Source organism: Acyrthosiphon pisum, chromosome A1 (genome assembly GCF_005508785.2).
Source record: "Acyrthosiphon pisum isolate AL4f chromosome A1, pea_aphid_22Mar2018_4r6ur, whole genome shotgun sequence".
NCBI lineage: Eukaryota > Metazoa > Arthropoda > Insecta > Hemiptera > Aphididae > Acyrthosiphon > Acyrthosiphon pisum.
Genome location: NC_042494.1, coordinates 115,150,584 through 115,172,853, shown reverse-complemented (window position 1 = coordinate 115,172,853; position 22,270 = coordinate 115,150,584). Strand labels below are relative to the sequence as shown.

The window sequence follows — 22,270 nt, the reverse complement described above, 5'->3', positions numbered from 1 at the left end:
GATCAAATAAGTTTACCTATTACGAATTCTTTCACCGTTGCATTAATGATTATCACATGCACATCGGTTACTTCTACAGTTTAATTCAGCAGTCATAATATAATATCATATACTGACATAGTGTAAGTTATATCGACTAAAGTTTAACAAAATTTACTTCAGTCAAGTTTAATGTATTTAAACATAGATGGAGCTCGTTATTCAATTTTAAAATTGACAAAAGAATGAGACAATTAAAACCAGGATCCGATTCCCACCTTCGGTTTCTTTAAGAGATGAATATAATATGACATATATAAATTCGTAGGTAACAAAATATTTTGATCACACATATTTGTTTTACTTATAGCACACTATATGGTAGTTTGCTACCTTAAGATTATTATATTTAAAAATAAAACTTTTAAATAGTATTAGGTAGTTATTATGAGAGACTTAAAATATACCTATATATGTATATGACGTAAAATACATTCATAATATAATAATAAGTATTAACTATATTATGATTGTGGCGCGGTGGTTGTATTCAGTCATACGAGACGTGTTCCAAGTGCAAGCATCGGTCGGTATCACAAGTTTCCAGATGGGTGATAACCCAGGTTTTTAGTGACAAATCCTTGCTACACATACACACACTTGTTTCAATCCCTCGTAAAGGCCCTCTACAAAGAGGGGCCAGCTAATGGCCTTAGTTGCCGGGCTTAAGATCAAAAAAAAAATAAAAAAATAGGATTGAAATTATTTAAATATTTTATATTTTATTGTACAAATATATATTTATCAGAAATATAGCAGGTACGCGATATATTAGTATATATTATATATTATCATAAACTTATAATATGTTAACTGTATAAACAAGCAATTTATTATTAATAACAATACTAATTGTAAATAAGCATACATTTTAAATTCTAACTGAAGCAAGACTATAATATTATATTAGTGACAGTATTAACATTGATTATTGGTTTTATTTTTAATGGTACCTACTAGATAGTGCTTTGAAGAAATATTTTTTTATTTTCTTTCAACCATTAGTGTATTTTAGGGGTAAAATGAGTAACTAACTTAAAATAATATTTAACAAAATGTAATTATTGTTTTTTTTCATTATTTACCTACCTACCTTCTAAACAAACAATACATCTTAAGACTTGTTATTTATTTAAGCTTAAAAAAAAGTTTTGATCATTTTCAGTCAACAAATAGGAAGTGGACAATTTTTTGCTTTATTTTACTTTTTTACCTATGTATAATTTTCAATTTTTATTTTTATGGCTCGAAATTTTAATTTAAGAATAATATATTAGTCAATTGATAAAATATTCAAAATAGTTAATCCTTAGAATTTTTTTAAAATATTTTCCTTTACGCTAGGTATAACAAAGATAATACTGATAATAGAAGCTGCTCTCAGAATAGTTTTTTTTTTAAATTTGATTTAAAACTATGAAAAAGATATAATAGAATACAACTTCCATGACGTCGCAAAATAAATAATATGTGGGACCAGTAAAATGGGTGAGACCGGGAAGGGAAGGTTATATTTTTGGTTGAAAACGGTGATGCCCAGTAAAATAAATGCAGTTGTTAAAAGTGTATTTAATTATTTATTTATTTATTTATTTTCACGTTATAACATGCTAGCATAATATAACACAGTTTGTATGTGTTATGGTAACTAATTTTTATTTTAAATAACCTTGAATACGATATAATTATTGTCGGTAATTATATGATAAAGTATTAAATATTAAATGTATTATCGCTATAATAATGTTCATTAAGACGTTTTCATATAATTACATATTTGTGTGTGAATTTTTATTGTACGGGCTAAATATTCAAAAGGATAAAAATTAAAAATAATAAGTATTATAAATAATTTATAACTACCTATAACTTATAATATATAAACCATTATTATTTATCGTTAGGAACTATATGTACAATAGTTGCATTTTAGATTTAAGGAGAAATTGCAAACTGCAAAAAATTGGTATTATAATATAATGGTTTTTATTATTATTTTTTTTTATCTTTTTCCATGGACATTTTTTTTTGTATAGAACGAAAACGAGATGGGTGGTACTTTAAATAGATACATTTCGATTTTCTCAGCGTAATGAAAAATTACAGTCTCACTTGACAACCATCAAAAATGTTTGACAAGTCAGCAAGCGTGATTTTTACTTAACTCTGATGTAGAATCGTTTTTTTAACCATGATGTTTTTTATCATTGTGTTCAAAACTAATATCAGAACACACAGGTTTTTTGAACAAAGCGAGACAAGTTTCCGTTTAAATTTTTACAATTATAAATTATTACTTCATATATATTATATATTGTGAAGTAATAATATTGATCGATAATAATATAGGTAAATTAGGTATAGATATAAATACACAACTATATGTCATATATTCATTTCATGATCATAATGTTTTTTAACACATAAATCATTTATAGTAACAAATTAATAATATTAGAAAAAAAATATATGGATATAATATGACAAGTGAACAATTTCATTTGAATTACAAATAACCTCAAATATATCCCCGGACGTCACCCGTTTGAGCGCGGGTACCTTTTTTTTACTAATAAGGTCATTTTATCCCACTTATTTTAGCCCATTTCAGCATGGTGTACGTTTTATATGGAGGTTTGCGTTTGGGCAAATTTTAAAAAAATGCAATGTGTTTGGACAATTTAACATAATCCGTTTGGGCGAGTGATTTTAAAACATTGTAATGTCTTTGGGTGATCTTTTTTAATATCCTGGGATGCTTATTCTATCAATCCATTTTCTCTCTCATTTTCACAGACTTGGGTTGTCCATGAATTCCACGGGTATGATTAAAATTGGATAATTTTATATGTGTGTGATTAAAAATTGAAATAATTGAAAATCAAGTTGAAATATATCTAAAATTAAAATGATATGTAAGTTAAATATAATACAAGTGTGTGTAATTAAAAATTGAAATTATGTGCCATATTTTAATATTTAGATTGATATAAGATTCCCTATAGATTTTATATATTATTTTTATCTTAATCTTTACAAACATACAATTTTATCTTTTATATTGTATCATCATACTAGCTCAAATACATTACTTTTATTATGTGGATAATAACTAAAAAGGTAATTCGCCCAAGTGCATGACGCCCCGTTTTATAACTAAGAATTACCATAGGTCATATTTTGAGTTGTATAGTCTATTTGAGCGTGAATATTTACGGATTCGTATACGACAATGATATTGTATTCTTCACTCATTGAAGATGAGTCTATATTATAAATTCCTACATTTTTTTTACATTTTTCAATAAAACCTGTTAATAAAAGATATTATTTATTTAATTTACTTAAGAGTTCTGATTCATTGATAGGGGTGACCAGGACATGTTGATAATACCATCGGGACATGTTGAACACTGAGATAATCAATATATATATGTATATAATATATATATTATGTGAATACTATATTAGTATGATGTAACGATTGTGTTATAGAATGTCCAGCTCGAATACTCGATTTGAAAAATCGACTTTGCCATCTTGCCCCGGTACCCAACTAGCTCCGGTCTCCCCTACTTGTAAGCAATCATCAATAGAACACTTTTCCCGGTCACTAAATATTCAGAACTTTTTTCAATCACATTAAGAAATTAATAAGTACCTACTTATAAACAATAAAAGATAAAATGTCAATTAATTGAAATGTTTACGTAAGTAGGCACATAGTAAACAAATTATACACTATAAACAATATGATAAAGATAAACGTACAGCTTAAAATTAAAAGCTCTATTATAGTATATAAACTAATTCGAACATTTTATAAAAGCGCTCATGTGGGCTATAAAACTCTACCTGAGAATATATTTGTCTCTACAGTCTACCTGAATAAAACAACTATCTGACATAGGGCGCTCCAATTGGTCATTTAAATCGCACTCACATGGTCGACAATTTCATCTAAACACGCTTCGAATCACATATCCACTACAATAGCCTGAATTGTATTTTATAATTTCGATTACTAAATTATTGACGGAGCAAACACGGTGAATCACCCTGTATAGTATCTGCCTATGTAAATAGGTAGTGAATACGTTTATTAACATAATTTTAACATAATATTATAACATATGCCGATAGCCATGATAATTTATTATAAAATATGTATTCAATAAAAAAAATATTGGGTATAACACAAAATATATACAGATAAAAGTATTTATACTGCACGTGTCCTCTATAATATGAATCAATAGAAACCTGAAACGCATTACGATATTTAAATACTCCAAGTGATAACCTATTATAATTTATAATTTACATTAAAAACTGTATTATCCTCACGGCTATACTATTAATATTTTCAGGACGCGGAATCGGAATGTGAGATCACTCAATTATTAACACTATTAACATTATTGACACTATTAACACTTATTGACATTATTGTTTATCCAATCTGAATTTAGCTGACATCGTAGAATTAATAACCAAACACATCCTAAATACAATAGCCTCCATCTACTGACCCCCAAGGGATAAATTCAATACAAATCAATATAAACATTTTTTTACCACTCTCAGTCCTTACTTTATCGTTGGAGTACACCTAAACTCAAAAAACAAAAAATATACTTTAGGTTAATCAACTCAAAAGGCATTTCCTTAAATAATACTATTAATAAAAAATTATTTTCAATAATAAATCATTCAAGTACCAATATACTGGCCTATCCCCCTTAAAAAATCCAGATATACTAGAAATATTTGTGACTAACATGATTAACATGCCAAAACAATTATATTTAGATTTTAAATTTTCTTTTGAATACAAAAAAAACATATTGTAATAAAAAGAGCATGGAACCTAAAATAAATAACAATAATGTATAAAGTCATTACTCAGAAATTGTTGATGAGAGAATTAAGAAAAAACATATTGATAACCACATGCAATGTACCTATGTTGCCTTGTGGTTTTATTCAACATTGGGTACAATATTCAAACATACCTTGGAAATTAGAACTGCACAATATGTTTTAGTGCAGCTCCTAAACTCATTATTCTAAGCAATTTATTAGTATAATATACCTGATACAATTTATAGTTTAATAATATATTCACTATCGATCTATAGCAATAATTATATACTGAAATAATAGAATAAATAAAATATTACAACTCGTTTATACACCTAAGTTTATACACCAGTAATTACTGCATTCTTTAGCTAAACGCATAAATGATATAGACGGTACATTAATAATATAATAAATGTGCATATAATTTATACATTTTCGTCAGTCCACGTGCCGTTCTCATACGACGGCGAATGTACCCATCTATTATATACCAAGGTCCACAACTAGAAAATCTTTAATAAAGGTCGATCAACATCTATGTATTTTAGAAGCATGCTTTAAACAAAAAAACTAAAATCTAAGAGATATCAAACTCGGTGTTGTATGTAAGTAATTACATTTCTGGACTCTGGTATGACTTGATGAATCAATATTTATTTTCAAGTGTAAAACAATTGAAAAATGATCATAATATAGACCGAGAATAATAAAAAACAATTAAGATTCCAGTTTTAGAGCAGCATTTTTTAAAACTAACCACAGCATTAATTTTAATATACATATTTATTTAAAATTTTAAGACCTCTATTAAATTGCTATCTATGTTATTTGACAGCTTTAAAAAAAGCTATAATTTTTAATTTTATATGATAAAAATTAACTGATTTTCAACTAAGTTAAGTTATTACCTTCTAGTCGACATGTAACTTTTAAAAATTTATAAAAAAGAAATATAACTTTAAACAAAACTTAATTTTTTTAACGAGTTAAAAAAATTGTTAACTTTCTCAGTCTTGCTAAGTACTAACCTATGATCGTTTTACCTTCGTATTATCTAAGCTAATGAGTAATGAGTAAATTAGCCAGCGCTCCCAACTATTAATATTATGAGGTAAGTACGGCTAAACGACGTTATACGATTTGCGATTAACGTCCACTCCTTTGAGTGAGTTCAAGACCAATTTGTCTAATACCCATGATTATAACAACTATTTACACCCCAGCTTATTCAGTCTCAAAGGTCGATCGATTTAAGAAAAGTTTAACACAATAATTTTAGGACGGAAACAGTTATATTATAGTTATATTGGTATAAAAAGCCAAACATCCAAAAATCACCTGCCCACGTTACTGCCGCCGTGGCTCGTTCGCATTCAATTACCTCAATTACCACTCTCTTGTTGAGTTATAAAACATATATGACCAATGGCCATATGGGGTTATCCCGTACCCTTCATTGTGGTGGTGTTAATTAATCAAAATATAGTGTCACATTAGCACATATTGCTTTGCTAGTTTGACCAGCGTATTTTAATTATTTAATTGATGAAATATATTTCCACATATTATATAGTATATAGGTACCTATACTATATAATATATATAATATATATATTATAAAACAATGACTGTCTACAAAATATGACAACTATTATACAATAAGTATATAATATACTGTAATAATAATTAAAAATATAATATATATATTTCAGTAGAAATCGGCTACAATACGAGTTTTAAGGTCCAGCAGGTTTTTTCGGTGTATCTAGTAGGTACCTCGTTGTAGGTATATACCGTTATACTTGGAAGTTAGAACGTTGTAATTGATTTTTCGATTAGAAGCACTGCATCCAAGATGCAGAGAATTTGAAATTCTCTATTTTCATTTTTCCAGCCAGTTGGTCAGTTTTTGCTTGATACCAACTTATGCTACTCGCAATTATAATAAAATTAAAAACACAAGAACTCGTAGAAATCAGCTTAATGGTACATAACACAAAAATAAAATGTATAGGTATACCTGGTACCTAATTGTAATAAACAATGCATATTTACACAACTGAAAATAATAGGTAGACATAATATAACGTTCGTAGTAAACGGAAAGGACGTTAGTATAGTTCCTTTTATTTTACTCGTAGCATAATATTATATATTTTGTATGTTCAATCGTATTATGGGTTCATGCCGGAAGTCGAAACCTAGAGTCTTCCCAGATATAAAGTATAAACAGTATCTGTATCTCTTTCTAACCGATGCTCATAGTAGTGATTTCTACTGTATATTATATTGTATGGTATAGTATTTTATTAAACTTTTAATTTTACGAAAAATTTCACGGTTTATGATTAAAAGTGTATCGCTATGATAATATGTACGCGGTGAACTGGTGCGAAAATCCGCACATTTATAGTTAGTATACTGCACATATGATGAGTATGTTCACAACTCAGTACTCATTAGAGTACTAGACAGTAGGCATTTCAGTTGATGCTCAAGTTGGAAATGGTTAGGGACCTCTGCAGTATATTATACAGTATACTATTATAGTATCGACAGGGCCGGACTGAGCAGGCGGGATACCTGGAGTTTTCCGGTGGGCCGTCTATTTGGATTGGGCCGCTTGTACTCATAGGGACGTTTTTTTTTTTGGTTTATCGGTTAAGGCTCATCCTGTCGACAGACATAGACGCATTTTCTAATGCGATTGTATTAGATTACTATTTAAAGTTAAGGAAATTCCTCAAAACAGATATGAACAAATATATAAATCTTCAAAAATAGATGCTTGTGTGTTGTGTTGTGTTGTGTTGTGTCATATTATTATTGTCTTCATTAATCGGTAATCCTTACCTTATCATAACGCACGTCTGCACCGCCTAAAATGTGCGACAATTATCATCATACAAACTCACACTTAATCCGGTGCCTCCGTAGTGGCTGAACTAAGGTATAATAATGTGCTCGGTGGACACAATATCGCAAAAGAACTCAAACCTTAACAAATTGCTTATTGCTTAATATGTATTAATGTGTATTCTGGAGTTTAAACATATGTATTTTATATAAAAAATGTTTTAATTTTTAATTATAATATTAAGTGTTCAAATTCTCAAAATAATAAACAATCATTTTATATGAAAAAATATGTTTTTATAGGTATACCTAAGTGGGCTGAATTTTTTTATTTTCCCGGTAGACATTTTTGACCTAGCCAGCCCTGAGTACCGATATGTCCTGTATAATATTGTTTCGTATGCTAATATAAATTATATACTGTAACCAGCATAGTAACCAGGTTCATTAATTCTAGTCGTGGTCCGGTCAGTATATTATTCTATCACGTAGTCGTTTTACCTTTATGGCTTTATAGTTTATACCTAGTAAGTTTTCATTGATCGCGACTAGATGCTAAAACCTACAAAATCTATCTCAACGAATCCGATTACGCCGTGCTGCAAACCATTTCGATGACAGTTATAAACATGGTTCTAATAACATAGAATATAGTGCCTATATTTATAATAATAATTGGTATTTACTGCTCTATAACGATAACGTAATCTAGCCGTCTGATAAATCAGCTAATCCTATCCTTCCCCTCGTCTTGAATTTAAATCAGACAATAGTTATTTAGTAAATACTAGTTACCTAACAATGTTAGATATATACTTAAGAGCAAACCAAATTTTAAACGTAAACTCACTTACTGGGGAAAAAAATCTACAGCTAAGACATTTCTATAAACACATTTAAATGTAAAAAGGTGGGCAAGTGGATGTCACTCTGCTGTACAGTAGGTTACAAGTGAGTCACTGTATAATGGATGGTATTAATTTTGAATTCAATGATATAATATCATTGTATAAGAAAAACGATTCTGAGCGGAGACGGTATGTCAGTTTAGGCATAAGACATATTATATACTTATCTATGGCGTTAAAAAAAAATTGACCTATAATAGGAAGGTACCTATAATAAATTCCAAATTAATCATATCACAATATCCATTAGGTACTTATAACGCGTTATACATCAACAACAAACCGTGATACTATCATAAATATATAATAGTATACATTAAAAGTTTCAAGTACCCACATATTATACAATCACAATAAAATAACTAAAATAGTTATCCTAAATTTTTTAATATGTAATTTCATCCAAATTTTAACTTAAAATGAGAATAAAAATAAACTGTGCTTATGTATTTTTTAGATTTTTTGGTAACAGAATTAGCTACTTACGAGGAATCTTGTTTTAAATTTTCAATCTTTAGATATAAAAGTTGAGCATTTTATAAATTTTTAACTACAAAATAATTATTCAATTTCAAATTCGATAAATTTTGTAAATATTTGAACTTAAAATACTTATAAAAAAAATTGTGCCTATGTATTTTTAATATTTTTCAACTGCTATTGTAGCAATAAATCAGAAGCCTTATATTACATTTTCACGCTTTTTACCAAACAAACAATATTTTATTGATATTTATAGAAAAAAAAACTAAAAAAATTTAAAACTGAGAATGTCCGTAAACAGCTCAAAAGAGTCTAAATATTTTGAAAATTGTATGGTGTATAAAAAATAAAAATATTAACATTCAGTGAAATTTTCAAATATCTACAGTCATTCGTTTTTTAAGTACAATAAAATAAGAAAATCGTCACATGAGAAATCGAGCGAATATCAAATGTTGTAAAAATATGAATTTCAAACGCTCATAAAAATTTAATTTGACTTTCTTGTAGACTTTTTTTTTTTTGATAAAGGTAGACAATATTATGAGGAATCTTGTATTATATTTTCAAATTTTAGATTTAAAAAGAAAAATTTTTACGAATTCTTAACACAAAATAATTTGCTAATATTCGTGATTTTTACATATTTTCTCAATTTTTGAACTTTAAATGCTAATGAAAAAAAAACTGTGACTAAGGATTTTTAATATTTTTCAAATGTCATTGTAACAATATAGTAGGAGCCTTGTATTAAATACTTGTTTTAATTTACTCAACAAATAAACTATAAAGTTTTATTGACATTCATAAAAAAAAAAACTAATAATATTGGAAACTGAAAATGTCCCTAAATAGTTCAAAACAAATCAAAATATTTTGAAAATTTTATCATGTAGAGAAAATGGAAATATAAACAACTAGTGAAAATTGTATGTATCTACGGTCATTTGTTTTAATGTTACACCAAAACCAAAATCAATTTTCTCGAAAACAGATTTTGTGTAAAAATTCCCGTTTTTCCTTAATTTTTCTTTTGTTTTTCACGGCGCTTTTGAAAACTATTGGAAATTTCAAATTGTGACCTCCCGAATGCACCAACTAGATTCACTTTCCCATCAAACAAGATACTGTTGAAGAAAATCGAAGCAGTTTTACTGCTCCAAAACGTGATGACAGACACAAAAATTAAAAATTAAAAGAAAATAAAAAAATAAAAAAACACACATCATTATAAAATCAATACATTCATCGTTCCACTCAGAATCTAAAATTAAAATGTAATGACTACGTAACTTGATCTTTTTTCTTTATGCATAATATAGAAATGTAAAAAGAAAATAGTTAGGTAGGTACATATATAAATCACTTATATTAATACTATTCTATTCTGAATACATTTACTGTATATATCTGTACAGAACATTGTGATAAATTGTGTATAATTTTTGATTTTTGATTTTTTTTAATAAAAATGAAAACGACGATGTTGTAGATTACTTAGAAGTCACATTAAATTTTATCTCTGTAAATTAAATTAACACACAAGCTATAAACATTAAAAAACCTTATAAAATATCTTTAAAGTATCGGATATAATATTTTTGATTTATCTGATTTATGATCACCAAATATTATTACAGACATAACTTTACATAAATTAAATAACATAATAATGCATATACATTAATACTATATACAGTTAAATACTGCTATATTTTAAAAACAGTTGATTATAAAATTATGCTAGGGAACTACATCGACTAGCTTACTTAAACTATAAAAAATAAAAGAAGATTATCTCATATTCTTATGTTAATAGCGTTATTTGGTTTCTTTCAATGTTAATTAAAAATTTCACTAGCTCCTCGTCAAACACTTGTATTTATCATACATTTGTGATTGTAAAGAGTAAAAACAAAGTCCATAATATTATATAAATTATATTGATATAATATTATTATTATAATTATTTTATATATGTATATTAAATAATTTCTAATATATATATATATTTTATTAATATAATATCAATAATTGTATATTCCGAAATAACCTATCACTATCCAAGTGATTTTTAAAAAACATGTTTTTAAGTTTAAATTAAAAGCTTATTTAGGAACAAAATAACAAAATAATATATTATAATAAATAAACTAAAACCATGTAGGTACCTATTACAAAAAAAATTAAATAAATACAGCATACAGCAGTTAATAATTAACGATATTATGTAGATAGAAATAATAAATCAAATAATCTTAAAGAATAATAATTAAATAACATAAACAATAATAATGAACTTAATGGTTAAGAACCGGCATATCTTTTAGTTAATCAATTTAATAACTACTTTATTATAATGCGGCTTCCGATTTAGTCGAGTAGGTTGAAAAAGATGATTTACATACCTAATGAAACAATTACGTGAGAAACTACCTTAAAACGACACAAAAACTGTATATTTAACGCCTGAATAGTAAGAATTACTGTTATCTTTGTTAATTAATACTTTGGAATGTTAATTGTATATTATTAATAATACCTATTTGTAAATCACGATAATCTTGGTCCTCCACACAAGTTTCTCTCAGTGAGGGCCAGTAGTTTTTTGATATAAAATTAAATAAAAGCAATTTCAACAATGGTATAACCGCCTTTTTATCACGTCCATACGTCATTTATGATACATATGTGTAGTGTGTACCTAAAAGATGTTTTTGGGTAGCTCACCAAGTCGACAACAACCGACTGCGTTCTTTTTTTGCCACCCATGTATGCCGCATACATCAACAAATTTACAATATTTTTTCTTCAATAAAAAAAAAACATTTCTGTTTAGACATTGACTGTCTATCTGATAGAGTGGATAACCGTGGTCGAAACGTAGACGAACATTTCGTTCGTGTTCCAGTTTCCAAAATATCCGGTTTGCAGCGACGGTGTATAAGGCCTATACAGTTTAACCTGAAACCATTTGAAAGCGTTTCAAGGTAATTTTTGAACAAAAAATAATACCCAATACTATTAAATAATATTCCGAAACTCAGCGCTATTTTTAATGTAAATCGAAAGTTAAATATTTAAACATATGGTTGACGCAACACAAAATACGAAAAAAGATTTCATGGCCACTAAAGAAAAAAAAAAATTATTAAATACATTTTATTATATTATTTAATTGTGTAAACCATTCAAGCATATTATTTTATATAGCAATAATAACAATTTAAACTGTGGAATAATAAATAATATATTAATATATAATATTATATTTCCTCTCCCATTGAAGATGTCGCTAAAAAGTAATTTTTTCCCGTGTAAATAGCAGCCAACCATCAGCATTACCCTCACCGCATATACGTACATCGTACATTTTATTTTGTATAAGCTGTAAGTAACTTATGAGTTATGAATAATAATAAAAAAAAATCGGGGAAAGTAGGTAACCTCTCTGTTGTACAGTGTTCAGTGGGAGTCAAGTGCAGTACCTCGTCATTGAGTATACATGACTTATTACTGGTCTCTGTATTGGATGTGTTAAATTCAAATTCAGTGATAGGAACATTATTCCATACCTACGTAAAGCGATTCTGAATGGAGACTGTCTATTAGCCTATTATATTACTATTAATTATTGTAGTAGTAAGTTTTACTAGATATTATAATCACACGCTACTACGGTAGGTAGGTATAAACTTTAATAGTTGTAGGACGCTGTGTACGGTCACCTAGAAAAAATTAAGACCGCGGACAGTTTGTACTATTATAGGTAGTAACAACCGTCGATATGACGGACAGTTTGTACTATTTCAGATAACAATAAAATGTATATGGCGGGCAGTTTGTACTATTTGAGGTAGATATAATTGTGTATATATAGTACCTATTACATTATCACATAATTTGTTATTACAAAAAACATGTAGTTAACAGACATAAATAATAATAATAATAATAATAATAATAATAGTTATGATAATAAATTTGTGGTATATACAGGCTTCGCGAATTTTTAAGAAAATCCACTGTCAATTATAAGTCATAAATGATAATATATAAATTTAAAAACTAAAATGATTTCAAGTAATGGTGTATTTGTAATTATTTTGTTTTCGTGCTATGTACAGGCTTCGTGGATTGTTTTTTGTGTATTTTAGTTATTTTTCTTATATTTTTGTTTAAATGACTAGCACATTCGTCCAACTGCAAAGATCGCAAAACACTCCAGAAACTTGGATTAGCCGATCCAACTAATTTATAGAATGAACTATTCCATCCTTCGCTAAAATTATTTGTGCTATGTGAATTATTAATCGTTTGATTTCTGACGTTCCAAATTTGAAGAATGGGTTGTGTGTGGAGTGTATTGTGTCACCAAACTCATGTCTCATAATGATTGCGATCACGATTCGCGATCTAAAGTTTTGAGCAATTCAATTTTATCTTATCTCCAGAATATATTTCCTGGTTCATTTATATCGTACAAAGTGTCCGCGATCGATTTTTACCAATTTATTTTCACCGTACAAAGTGTCCGCGGTATGCAACTCAAACAATAGATAGTACAAAGTGTCCGTTTACCACTTTAAAATGTTATTGTGTATATAAAATATAATAATATACGTGAAAGTTTCAAATCCTTACAAAAATATTTTTGAATTACAATAAAATAACTAAGATTTTATTCATCGTCTAAATATCAAATTTTGTCAACATTTGAACTTGAAATGTCTATAAAAAAAAAATCTATCTATATATTATATATTTAGATTTTTTGGTTCTAATAAAAAATATGTAGCTATAAAGAATCCTGTATTATATTTTCAAGCCTTAGCTTATAATTATACAATTTGAATATTATACATTTTTATCCCAAATTATTATGCAAATTGTCTTGATTTCGATAAATTTCCTAAACATTTTAACTTTATATAAAGACTTAGAAAAACATATTGTGACTGATTTACGATATTTTTTAATTGGTATATTTTTCAAGCTTGACTGAGAAAAAAAATTGTATAGACATTTATCAGAAATAGGTACACTTAAAAAAAATCAAAAATGTCTACCTTACCTATATATCTACTATGTATCTATAACTCAGTGGCTAAAATACTGTGTCCCTTGAAAATCAAAATGTGTCCCCTGAATGACAAATGTGTAGCTCCATTTTGACAGCATGTACATTTTCGATTTTTCCAATTTTGATATGTACAATATTTTGCGGATAATTTGCGTAATTTTGCGGACTAATTTTCAATTTTTGCGGACAACTAGTTTTTTAGCAAATCATAAAAAACAGATGACATGCTGGTCAAATGGTTCGAAAAATTAAAAAATTAACTTTCTCTACTTTTTATCATACCGTTAATTTGCGGATAAATCGCGCGATTTTGCGGACTTATTTTCAATTTTTGCGGACAAATAGTTTTTTAGCAAACTAAAAAAAACTTTGTGAAAAATTAAAAAACGACTTACTTCACTTTTTAGTATACCACCATTTTACGGATAAATCGCGCAATTTTGCGGACTAATTTTCATTTTTTGCGGGCAAATAGATTTTGAGTGTTACAAACCCCCCCCCCCCCCCCCCCCCCCCGGAAAAAAATACAACACATCATTGTAAAAACAAATCAATACATTCATGGCTCTGCTCAGAATCTGAAATAAACTGCAGTTGTATTTTATACCTTGTATAGCATGTTATAATATTAATTGTTATTCTTTGGGTACCTAACCTGTAATGCTTCAATATTTTAAGTCCATCATCTTAATGTAAGTTTATTATAACTAGGGCTGGGATTTGTATGTAAATACATATTTTTAGTAAAACATGATAAATTAATTATTGCAAATGATAAATTCGTTTCGCGTGATTTGCAATAAAATAAGACATATTTTATTTTACATTTTTTTTACATATTTCGTCATAAATACATATTTTTACATACTTTGTAAAATTTTCGCTTTTTTTTTACATATTTCGTAAATTTCGACAATTTCAGTGGCTAATATTTTACATTTATATTTCGATAATGGTATCTACTCGGCAAATTGTAAGTGTATAATGTATATAGGAAATAAGTAGGTTAAAATAAATATTAATAACTTGATTTTAGTTTATCTTATGTGTTCCTGTTCGATAACCATACCTTGATGATCTTAGATTATACTTTATATTCAACAATTATTTGACAAAATATACTTACGAATTTACAACAGTACCCATCAGACTACCAGTTCTTGTGTTCATTCTATGATTCAAAATGGTCCTATTTGGGTTTCTATTGATGAATCTACTGACTAAGTCAGTGTTAAGACCAAATCGCCGTACATTTATTTTTGAAAATTTAAAACAATATATGGTTTGTCATTGTTTCACTTTAGATTGAATTAACATCAATTGTATTTCAATTTAGGTAACAACATTTTTTTTTACTATTGCATATTTTTTAATTTTTTACCACAAAATATTATATTTTTTAAATTGAATTAATTAGACATAAAAAACAATAAATTGTACCCGTTATTCAAAAATTATTTAGAATTGTATTTTAATTTAAAACTTTAACATATTTTTTTAATTTTTCGTAGTACATATTTTTATTTTATACTACATATTTTGGCAATTTTAATTACATATATATGTACATATTTTTGGTTTTTTATTACATATAAATCCCAGCCCTAATTATAACAATCAATAGGTATATCGTATTACTCAATTAAAATCGCCGGCTGAACTAAACTTTCCCAGCTTTACTTGATCAATAATCATACTACATTATCATAATAGATTTTGATAGACAAGTACGAAGTAGACAACCATTATAGGTATTGAAACAAAGTTAATAGTTCTATATTACAACTATTATGTATATTTTTGTTACTGCTAGGTAAATAGTTAGGTACAACATATTTTGTCATAATCATACACATCACTACCTAGCAAAATCCTATTTTGATAAACTCCTGCATTTGAATGAATGGATAACAATAATATGCCATAGAGTGTAGATTATAATATATTATAGTCATAAGTTTATAACTCATAATCACTAATCAAGCACATATTTACGATTTGAAAGTGGCCATTTATTATCGATAACAGTGGCCCAACTATATTTTTTTTCAAGTAGGAGAATGTCCAAGAAATATGTTAAAATAAGACTTTTCTAGTTGCAATGTATAAAAAAATTGTATACATTTTAATTTTTGTGAAAACAAACCAATTTCTATTTTTCTGTAACCAATACATTCATTTCATCACCTACATAGTAAGTATTTAATGATAAAAGAAAATGAAAAAAAATAACAAAACAATATGTCTTAACTATAGTATACTATAGTATAGAAAATACAGGTCATACAGAATTGATTCAACTATTTGTATTTATTACATTTTAAACAAGGTTGGATTTATAAAATAAAAGATTTTAAAAAATGTTGTAAAATATGCAACAAAACTTAATTATAATTTTGATACTTTATTTACTTTAATAAATTTGGTACTTAAATGTACCTGTAGTGTGTGCCCATACAGTATTCCAAGCATTAAAGTGGGGGTTTGGCCCCAAAATCGACCTCCTTCATTGCGCCATTGTAAGATAACAAATAGTAAATACGCACAATACACTATACGCATTACGCATATACATCATTAGTCATATACTCACACATAAACATTATAATATATTATATTATAGTATAGTTTCTTTATATTTGAATGATTGTGAAATAGGTAGCTAATGGTTAATAAGTACCTAATACCTATATAGGCTATAAGTGTTACAATAAATTATATGATTACCTATTGCTGTTTACTATAACTGGCGTGTATAATATTATTTTTGAATTAAATGTAACACTACGAAATGTATTTTTAATTATATTATGTTATATATAAGACGTGATCAGTAAACAATTTTAAAGTAACTTTAAATTAAATAAATAATTTTAAATACCTATACGGGACTTGCACGCATAGTTATATCAATAGACTTTATCGTTGCAACAAGTCCCGATATTAACTAATAAGTAGGTTTATCGTATATCTCATTTATATTTTTGATTTAGAGTGAAGCTCTTGAAGTTATTATTCTGTTATTTACGCAGAAAGAATGCTCTGAACGTTTTGTGTAGAACCTTTGAAAAAATAGTTTAAAAACATTTTTGAAAAGAACAACATGTGATTATTTATTTTATTTTTTTAATTTTAAGTCAATTCATGTTTTATTAATGATAAATTACTAAGAAAATGTTTAGTATCTAATACATTGTATACCTAATTAGACAGATTTATCTCGGGAAAATATTCTTTTAAATATATTTCTTAATTTGTATCTTCTTCCAGTATATTATTGATAATTTTTTAATGATGCATCGTTAGATGACATACCTCATACTTTGGTTTATTACAAATGGATAAAATGTTTTAATACATAATCAAACGAAGTTAATAATATATATAAATTTATCAGTACTTCTTCAAGCGTTAAAATGTTTTTTTTTTTATATGTATGAATTATATTATTAATTATTATGAACATTATTATATAGTATAAAATATATGAATTAAATATAATGGATACCTGGTATAAAATGCAATAAAAGCCTTGATAATAAATATGCGCAACATATATAAGCAGGTAGGTATGCAGGCACGAAAAAATTCGTAAAATACACTTAAACTACAAAATGTCAAGAACATTCGAAAAAAATACCAAATCTAGTTCTAAACAGAAAGAATTAAATTATAATGAACCATCTATACGAATAGTACACATATTTTTAACAACATATGACTAGGTAAAAAAATCTAACCACCTAACGTAATATAGTATGTGAATTAAGCGGAGTAAATACCAAAGTGAAACCGTGTTCATTATCTAGTCGCGAATATATAAAGGTACGATACTTGTGATGCATGCAGGCACATTCCATCGACCACCACAGATCAAACAATCACATGGACAGTGAGACCAGATCTACCATAAAATATAAATATATAAACATAATGAATTTTCTAAAAGAAACATAACTATATATAAATAGATTTAATTCATAATAATTTTAAAACTTATATGTTTGATAAACAATGGTCAAGTAGATAATTGCTCCGATATACAGTATAGGTTTCGAGTGTACCTCGTCACTATATTGGAAGTATTAAATATTTAAATTGTAATTCAATAATAAATCATTGCATGCGAAAAACGATTAGCCGCGAAGACGATTTGTCTGCCTATATTACTAAGTACCTATATTTTATGATATATTTATATTATTGATATTATAATAATTTATAATAACGTATAATATCGCGGGTCCGTACATTAGATACTGGACGACACTCGGAGCAATATTCCTGCCACTGACGAACGCTTTCTCTGCACATATACCAGTATGGATTCCAGTGTGCGGCCGAATAGCGTGTGATCTGCGGTCTGTGAGTGCTGGCAATACAAGAATGTGCGACAGTGGTGCGTCCCATCCGATACAAGCAATGGATGATTGCATGAAGCACTCGTGTCCATAACGATTCTAAATGACATGGACGTGACTACGTGAGGTCTTAAGGACGCCTCCTTGCCCATATTTACATGTTTGGAAGAATCTGTGGTCACAGCGACTCCACCAGTTGGCCCAATCGGCGAGCACTATGTCACGATCTTTCTTTCCGGTCCTTTACGGATCCTTTATCGTTACAGCACGAGGATATCCTGAGCAGGAGTTCCCAAGAGGAATTTGTTTACCTCTCTTCACCCCGATTTCCGGAATCCTATGAGCCAAAGTCATAGCATTCCGGCAGATCATGACATCACGTACTCAGTTCTCTCAGTTCTTATCGCTTTTTTCATAGTAAAAAAAAGCGCCACCCCAGTATACCAAGAGTATACCACCCCAGTCGATCACAGCCTCTAAATACGTCTCTCATTATTATTATTACTAGTTCGACTATATAATATATACAGGCATACAGTTTTTAATTAAATTACCTTTGCTTATAAAAAGTCTAAAAAAATAGAACATACCTATATGTATTTATAATTTATAAAATATAAATAGTGAGAAACGAGCTATTTCAGTCACGGGCAACGTGCCTTTCACTCAAAACTGAAATTATTGCTTTCCCCATAATGTTTTTTGTCATGCTTCTGCCATCCTTTATCAACATTATGCATAATTACCATGGTAATAATGAATTGTTCTTCTTGCCATTCTCAGTATCTAGATATTCACCACTGTTTCATGAAAAAACACGGGGGTAACCTACCTACCAGCTAGTATTTGATAAACCTACTAGACAAAATGCATCTTAATTTTTTATCGAGTTTTAAAATAAATAGGTACCTACATTACTACGGTCGGTACAGAATAACACTTTGAATTGACGTCTAGTATCTTGTACTTAATATTAAATAAATACAAATTACATAATTTAAAGTAGCATTGTTTACTTTGAAGTTTGAACGTTTTACAAACTGAATGTGGAAATCATAAAATACAGATATTGTATATATTGGCTAGAATATTATACTGTAGATGCATTAAAAATAGTTTAACCAGTGGCGTATCCAGTTTTAACCCCCCAAAAAATTGTTAAATGATAACAACATTATCATTAATAAATTATTTTCAGATAAAATTCGACAAAAATGAATTAAAAATAACACCTCCCGAAAAAAAATCTGGATACGCCACTGAGTTTAACCATTTGTTCATATAACATAAAATATATAAAATATGTTACTATATAACTATTTTAATTAACTGAAACAGTTTAAAAAGAACTTAATGTAATGTTAATTTTAATTATAGTAATTGATACGTTTAATTTTATGTCCAACTATATATTATAAAAGTTAATGTTTTAATATATTGGATATCATTGTAAAATGTACATACCACATATCTAATAATACATTATTATTGTCTACGTTCAACAAGTTGAAATTATTAACGTATAATTTGTATTCAAAGAATGAACTCAATTACCAAGATCAAAACGGTCTTTTATCATGCCGCTTTAATATAATTAACAACCCAATTAACTAAGTGTAGGAAGTATGGTTATGTGTAGCTACAATAATATTAAGAATCAAAGTATAGAAAATCACTATTTATAAGCAGGCTATTAAATTCACAGTTTTAGTACTTAGGTAATTTGAGAAAAAAATTTTACACACAATTCTATACACCGGAGAAATATAGCTCTGAAAGTATAGTTAATGTATAGAGGCCTATAGTATTATTATAAAACCTCGTCATTGAGTAAGTAATGTATAGTACTGTAATGGATATTAATTATGATGTTAAATTTAACTTCAATGAAAAATCAGTGCATACAAAAAATGACTCTGAGAGGAAATCCGTTTGCCACTATCTGTATTCTGTTAAGTTCTAAGAATATTTTATTACATCGTCAACTCGAGTGACTTGAAACAGTTAGCAGATTTTTATTAAATCAAATCAGTATAATATACTCCTAAAATTTAGGAATACACGAAGCATACTCGAATTAAAATATTTGTACTTTCGTATTTCTAATAGTTATTCAAAAAAAAAAAACTAAACAATTTTTTTAATCTGGAAATATACGATTGAGAACAGTCATTAATAGATCACATACTATTATAATATTATCATTATAAAATGCTGTCTGGATGGTAGTCTGATAGGTACTGTTGTAAATTCGTGAGTATATTTTGTCAAATAATTGTTGAACATAAAGTATAATCTAAGATCATTAAGGTATGGTTATCGAACAGAAACACATAAGATAAACTAAAATCAAGTTATTAATATTTATTTTAACCTACTTATTTCCTATATACATTATACACTTACAATTTGCCGAGTAGATACCATTATCGAAATATAAATGTAAAATATTAGCCACTGAAATTGTCGAAATTTACGAAATATGTAAAAAAAAGCGAAAATTTTACAAAGTATGTAAAAATATGTATTTATGACGAAATATGTAAAAAAATTGTAAAATAAAATATGTCTTATTTTATTGCAAATCACGCGAAACGAATTTATCATTTGCAATAATTAATTTATCATGTTTTACTAAAAATATGTATTTACATACAAATCCCAGTCCTAGTCATTATCATCGATACTTTTATGGATTTATGAGATATTTTATTATTTTTTACTATTACGATTGAAAAAGCTTAGTTTTTATAACTCCGTGTATATTCATGCAACGTTGCCAAATATATAGTAGTCTGAAAATCCAAGTATATAATATAGACATATAAATAGTTATATCAACAATAAATAATATATATTATTATATAATAATCCATACCTACTTTGAGTTGAATGATTACCTATTGCTGTTTGAAATAATATATCTATTACAGAAACCATCAATAATGATAATAATCTATATAAAATATAAATACAACGATAACGATTGCTTGCAACAATAATAGGAAATCGAAATATACTCATTACTCAAACACTCAGAATACGCGTGGTTTATACGTTGTATGTACGAAATATTTTACATTTACATTCTAATAAAATAGAAAATAACCAAAACGTATAACTTATATCCTACGATCGTGGTGGAAAATTAATTGTTTTAAAATCCCCCAAAGACAGATGATTTATTAGACGGAAGAAGATGGTCTTGAGAAGTGGACATGCTCTAACAATAAATACATAGCAAGTTCAAAAATAGAAGATAAAAATCACGCTGTTATAGAGAAGTTTTAGGTGAGCAAAGTTCGGAAGCACTATGATAAAATATTTACGTTTGTGGGAATTCAATATCTGGGGTTTAAAATATAACTATTTTTTTTTTTTTATCTATATTGTTTAATTTTTTAATAATTGTATATAATAAATTATATATGAGTTTTGACTTGAATTTTTAAATTTGAATATCAGAATATGAAATACATACAAGCCACTTATATATGGCGACGTTGCATAGAATTTTGTTCTCAATAGTATACCTACTGGTTTTTTTTTTTTTTGGTTCGGTGGTTATTTCATTGTTCTATTTTGAGCGTTCTCAATCGTACGCCAAAAAAAGGTAAAACGATCTCAATAGTTTTGTAACTAAAAATCTAATATCAAAATTATTACCATTTAAT

At 27.4% G+C, this 22,270-nt stretch overlaps 1 protein-coding gene across 1 annotated transcript in view; it reads right to left on the bottom strand.

Annotated features, from left to right (window-relative positions):
- Positions 1-3,528: 3,528 nt before the first annotated feature.
- Positions 3,529-22,270, bottom strand: part of LOC103310541 (ATP-dependent RNA helicase DDX42) — a 24,021-nt gene continuing 5,279 nt past the window's right edge. The window contains exon 6 of the mRNA XM_029486324.1: positions 3,529-3,652. Coding sequence (XP_029342184.1) covers positions 3,529-3,652 — 124 coding nt within the window. The remainder of the gene's footprint in view (positions 3,653-22,270) is intronic.